General features: G+C 37.8%; 1 protein-coding gene across 1 annotated transcript; it reads right to left on the bottom strand.

Annotated features, from left to right (window-relative positions):
- Positions 1-34: 34 nt before the first annotated feature.
- LOC111459788 (DEAD-box ATP-dependent RNA helicase 37-like) lies at positions 35-5,450 on the bottom strand. Its single transcript, XM_023102849.1, has 7 exons — positions 5,346-5,450; positions 4,053-4,864; positions 3,862-3,945; positions 2,878-3,120; positions 2,383-2,550; positions 2,076-2,189; positions 35-620 (listed from the first exon to the last, which is right to left on the bottom strand). The coding sequence occupies exons 2-7, from the start codon at positions 4,797-4,799 to the stop codon at positions 120-122; spliced, it is 1,857 nt and encodes a 618-aa protein (XP_022958617.1). The 5' UTR covers positions 4,800-4,864; positions 5,346-5,450; the 3' UTR covers positions 35-119.
- Positions 5,451-5,695: the final 245 nt, after the last annotated feature.

Raw genomic sequence — 5,695 nt, 5'->3', positions numbered from 1 at the left:
AAAAAAAAAAAAAAAAAAAAAAAAAAAAAAAAAAAAAAAAAAAACAATACTCTATTCAGGCAGAAACGGGTTCCTCTACCCATCACCTAAACACTGTAAATAATTTTAAAGCGTACATGTTAGTCCCATGCACTAGTCACCCCTGAACCACCGTATCCTCCATATCCACCGGGAACACCACCACCATAACCCCCACCACTACTGGTGTTGCCTCCACTATGATAATCAGAACCACCTCTGTTGAAAGTGGAATCCCTTCGATAGTCACGGCTACCAAATCGGCCTCCCCCAGAACGACGGTTTCTACCTCCACTGTACGAAGACCTGGCTGCAAATCGTGATAGCCAATCAGGAACTTCTTGATTAGATTCTTGCATAAGTTCAGCCAAGGACCTTGCTATGGATGAATTGTTCTCGTTAAAAAAGGCAGTTGCTACACCAGTCTTCCCAGCTCTCCCCGTTCGTCCAATTCTATGAACATAATCATCAATGTCATTGGGGAGATCGAAGTTCACTACATGTGCAACATGAGGAATATCAAGCCCACGGGCAGCTACATCAGTTGCCACCAAAATTGGTGTGTTCCCACTTCTAAAGGATCGTAATGCGTGTTCTCTTTCCTGCAAACGAGTATAAATGCATAAAACAGAACCGCGAATAAACTAAATATAACCCAAACAAAAGACAATGTTGCAATACATGGTCAAAACATAATTCTTAATCTCTCTCATGCATCCAATGAATAAAACAACCATTACCAGTTAAGAATATTTGGCTCCCTCAAATAATTTCTTGCCCAGAAGCAGGCACCCAGTTAATTAAAAAAAATTAAGTACAACCCTTGGAAGCATGAACTAGGTAACAGTAAAATCTATTCTGCAGACGAGAAAATTAGAGGGCAGGGAAAAAACTCAGATAACAAGATCAAAATGAGCTATCAGTTGTCACCACCTAAAACACCATCCATCTGAAGCTGTAACCCAAATATCACAACTCCAGTGTTCGCTTATAAACTCACTATCTAGATTCAATACATCAAAGACAAGTTATGCAAGATTGAACACTCCAGTATAAGGCTGGTGGCCCTTCTTGCATCTTCCAGAGTTCCAATGAAAATTTTCATACAAATTTTAAGAATAATACAAAACCTTCAGAGGAGAGAAGTCTCGTGTGCACCATTCCATTGCCAGTGATGACAAACTACTCACACTTTACTAAATTTAACAGGAATCTAAAACTCAGAAGCCACCTTAAGATCTGAATAATGCTGAGAATAATGAAATGATCGACAAAAAGAGGAAAGCAACAACAGGGCAAGAAAGTGTAACATACGGAATAGTAAATCAATCGACAGAATCAAACTCACAAGTAACATCCATACATATGGAAATGTTTTTATCCCACTACCGTGTCTTCAAGATCTTCAATTACTTAGATTTTATCTAAATAATAGGGAGAACTTAGTAAGTTCCTTTTTACACAAGACTTGGCTAAATTTAAATTTTATCCTTTGTGTATTAATTTTTAATTATATCCTTGGTAGTGGACATAAAGATTGATGACATGAAAATTTGAAATGACACAAAAGTTAGAGCCAAAATTGCATATCTAAACCATATTAAACTACTGTTTGATCACAGGAATGTTAAGTGACGAGAAGGATTATCAAACCATGTCCACAGAAGGAATAAATTTAAAATGGCATACACCACGAGAAAAAAAAAATCCTGTGTAATTTTCCCAGTTGGAATTAAACCTTTCCTGCTTGAACTTTTTCCCCCCTTTTTTTCCTTCTTGATGTTGTTGTGTAAAACAAGTAACTAGCATACAATAAATTTGAAGGGAGGAATGAGTGAATTATCTAGTATTTTGTATTAAAAAAATCATCAGTCGACTAAAGAACTGCATAGTGACAGCCTGAATAAACGAACAAGTTTCAAGCTGCCCATGAATTAATGTTCATATCAATGGGATTACTTTAAAAACAAAGGAAAAGAAACCACACATGGATTTGGGGGGATGGGGCAACAGTAATTGCTCAACAAAATAAATATGACAGGCACTAATGTACTAACCTGTTGTGTTCTATCACCATGAATAGTAGTGGCAGGAAAACCATTATGACATAACCAATTTTCAAGAGCATCAGCTCCCTTCTTTGTCTCCACAAAAACCAAAGTAAGAGATTGCTGCAAATTCAGAAATTATATAAGAATCTAAATACAGCATATTTAATTCAATATCTTTTCCTAGGAATGTGAGGTTGATAGAAGCACAAGTCAATGACAGATAAATTTGTAAGAAATATAATTGTCTAAAAACCAAAACGAAAAAACAAGATCGCCATGCATCCTCCCAATGATGTAGAAATATTAAACATACCTTGCCTTGCACACCATTAGCCCTTTGAGCATGAAGAAGGTCCAATAAATGACTTCTCTTATCAGATTCATGAACAAATTCAACTCTTTGAGCAATTAGATCAGTACTTGAACCCACTCTTCCCACAGCCAGAAAAATGTAACTTGAAAGAAAATCAGAGGCTAGTCTCTGCAAAAAAAAAAAAAAACATATAAGACACGACACAAGATTAAACAAAAAACAAGTATGATTGTGTTGATATACATCTTTTGTGAGGATAAACAATTAAGACATAATAAAAGCCACTACGATTGCCAAGATGTGCAAGGAGCATTAAAAAAAAAAAAAAAGTTTAATGTCAGAAGGAGAATTGTAAAAGCTCGTTGATTCAAACATGCTTCCCCTGTTCGGTACCATGTAAATACAAACACTTCACTTGGTTTATGGTGAAAAGAAATAGGAATAATATTAAAAATATAATGTATCGGGACGTAGACTTGTGCGCAGAAAAGGTACCTGAATTTCCCTTGGAAAAGTCGCACTGAACAGCATAGTCTGCCTTACACCAGGTGGAGGCATGTCCATTTGCTCTACTATTTTCCTAATTTGAGGCTCAAATCCCATATCTAACATGCGATCTGCTTCATCAAGGGCCAAGTATCTTATCATCTGCAGTGAAACTTTTGCCCTTTCAAGCAAATCTACCAATCTTCCCGGTGTTGCAACAAGAATATCGACACCTCTTTCTAGTTCACGTAGCTGATTTTTTTATTGAAAAAAAAAAGTATCAATAGTGCTATAGCCAAATAAATATAAACAAGCAAAGGCATAGGACGTGAGTGGCTCATGAAATGTCAAACCCAGAATTATATGACATAGAAGAATCATGTCAGCATAAAAATAGAACATGCATGACACCACAAATGAACCCTATGACAATAGAAGGACAATGTCCCACACGTCAAAAACAGCACACTACAAAATTTTCATGATACTTTTGACAAGGAAAATTATTAGATAATTTTATCATTGTGTATGTTTTACAAAGTTCCGGAGCCTCAAGTTGAATTACACCTTCCATCAATACATGATCGCAGTTTAATCCCTAAACCAAGAAGTTGGGGGATTGTACCAGCAAAGGAAGATCTAACCAATGTTATCTTGAAAAGATTGTTCATCAATGACCATTCAACATTTTAAATGTACACTAACAAATGTTCATCTTTATGATTATGCTTAAATCATTCCAAAGTAATTATAATAAACCATTTTTTCTCATGGCCGTAGCATATACTCCCTCACCCCTAACATATACTGTGATATAAATGTGTATCAAACGCAGCCTCAGAAATTACAAGAACAACACTTTGGGGCAAAATTAGTTTTGGTGCCGACTTTTCTTATCCAAACATGATACAATATAATACATACACACATATGTTGAGCTCAAATACTTCAAGATATATAAAATGATGAGGAGGAGGTAAAGGAACACAAAACCTGTTGGTTGATTGGTGCACCCCCATAAGCAACCACCACTCTAACACTTGTTTGATAAGAGAATTTCCTTGCTTCTTCATGTATCTGGAACACAAGAACTCATTCTTAAACTGCTAAATTGTAATAGTGAGCTGCTGGCTTTCTACATAATCAAGGGAAAATAAAATGGAAGTTTTTCATTAAAAACTTACTTGCATTGAAAGCTCCCTAGTTGGGGAGAGAATAAGTGCAAGTGGGTACACTGTGCGTGCACCTCGAGCTGGTCTCTGCACACTTTGGCCCTTCATTATGCCACTGATAATGGGGAAACAAAAGGCAGCAGTCTTTCCGGATCCAGTCTGAGCACAAGCCATCAAGTCTCTCCCTGCAAGGGAGATAGGAATAGCATGCCTCTGGACGGGAGTTGGTTTTACATACTTACACCGCCGAATATTGTGATTAAGTGCTTCACCCAAGTCAATTTCAGCAAATGTATTCACCGGAGGTGGTACATTTTCACCACTTGTTTCCACAGGAATATCTTCATAAGCATCAAAATTTATACCAGTATTTTCTTGCTCTCCAAATGCTTGCTCCGTATCGTCCTCATCTTCAAATGGGTTCATTTCACGGTCCCCCCTCCCACGATCCCATCCACCTCCTCTACTTCCCCATCCACCTCCACGACTGCCACCACCATAACCAGAACGATTATAATCGTTCTTTGGACCAGGCCAGCGGGACCCTACATGACCAGATCGATCGTTTCCCACAGCAGGCCCACTATTTGCTGCAGCAGGCGGGTCGGAAGAGGCAGGGCGATTCCGAAGATGTGGTGGAACATAGGCCGATCGGCCAGGTGCTGAAGTAGTTCCAGCACTACAATTGTTGGCAGAAGAACCAGCAGCTACGTTCTCAGCAGCCGGACTTGCGGCCAAATCTGCCCAGGAAGTTCGCATAGTCGGAGACCCTTTCACGAATGCAACTAAAAAGCTTGCCAATCCACTCCAAAGTACAACAAATTCTGCACATTATTTATCAATAAAACAAATTAACCCTCATCCGAAAACAAAAGGTTTAAACCATGCATGAACACAGTTAAAAACACATGGTATATTCGGATGCAAAGCTGTCAATCCCGCAACGAACTCAATGCGAAAACGTGGACAGCAATGCGTCCTCCGATCAACCAAAAGTGGGCCAAAAAACAACTATCTGATCAAAACCTCTTCTAAAACTAAAAAAAAAAATTAATCGTTCTCATTATCCCAGTTTCTTTTTCGTACGAAAAACATAACCCACAAAAGTAACAAAGACAAATAACCTTGATCTGCAGCAACGCCAAGTATAGGAAAGCTAAAGAACCCCCAAGGTGAAAGAAAATAAAATAAAATCAAGAAACAGAAAATAGTTTGAAATCATAACAATGCACGCAGAGACAAAGATACGAAAACGGAGACGGATGAAGAACCTGAAGAACAGGAAAAACAAAAGGGCGCAGATACCTGAAAAGTCGCAACAATAGTTGAAGATCAGGAACCCTAATTTTCGTCGTCGAGGGAGAGATAAAAAAGCGCTTGCTTGAGAGAACGAAACCAAAAATATCTGCGTTTCCCGGATAAATATTAATTTATATATATATATATATAAATATATCCAATTTTGCGTTTTTTCTGCTTTTTTTTTCCCTAAAAAATGGGTTGGGCTTTGGTAAAAACCTGTGTTTCAAATTAAAATCAATTAAATTTCTCCTCATTTTCTTTTTCTTCGAAATTAAAAAATTTTAAACTAATTTACCGCGTCCGTACATATCGAGTCTGGTGCCCTATCCGTATGAGCGGTCCATTTTCCTCAC

The sequence above is a fragment of the Cucurbita moschata genome, unplaced genomic scaffold (genome assembly GCF_002738365.1).
Source record: "Cucurbita moschata cultivar Rifu unplaced genomic scaffold, Cmos_1.0 Cmo_Scf00022, whole genome shotgun sequence".
Taxonomy (NCBI): domain Eukaryota; kingdom Viridiplantae; phylum Streptophyta; class Magnoliopsida; order Cucurbitales; family Cucurbitaceae; genus Cucurbita; species Cucurbita moschata.
This window is presented reverse-complemented; position numbering and strand designations above follow the sequence as displayed.

Coding starts and splice junctions, on each gene's coding strand:
- LOC111459788 (XM_023102849.1), bottom strand. CDS start 4,799: ATGCGAACTTCCTGGGCAGATTTGGCCGCAAGTCCGGCTGCTGAGAAC. Junction 3,946..4,052: donor CTAGGGAGCTTTCAATGCAA/GTAAGTTTTTAA, acceptor CTTGTGTTCCAG/ATACATGAAGAAGCAAGGAA. Junction 3,121..3,861: donor GTGCACCAATCAACCAACAG/GTTTTGTGTTCC, acceptor TAAAAAAATCAG/CTACGTGAACTAGAAAGAGG.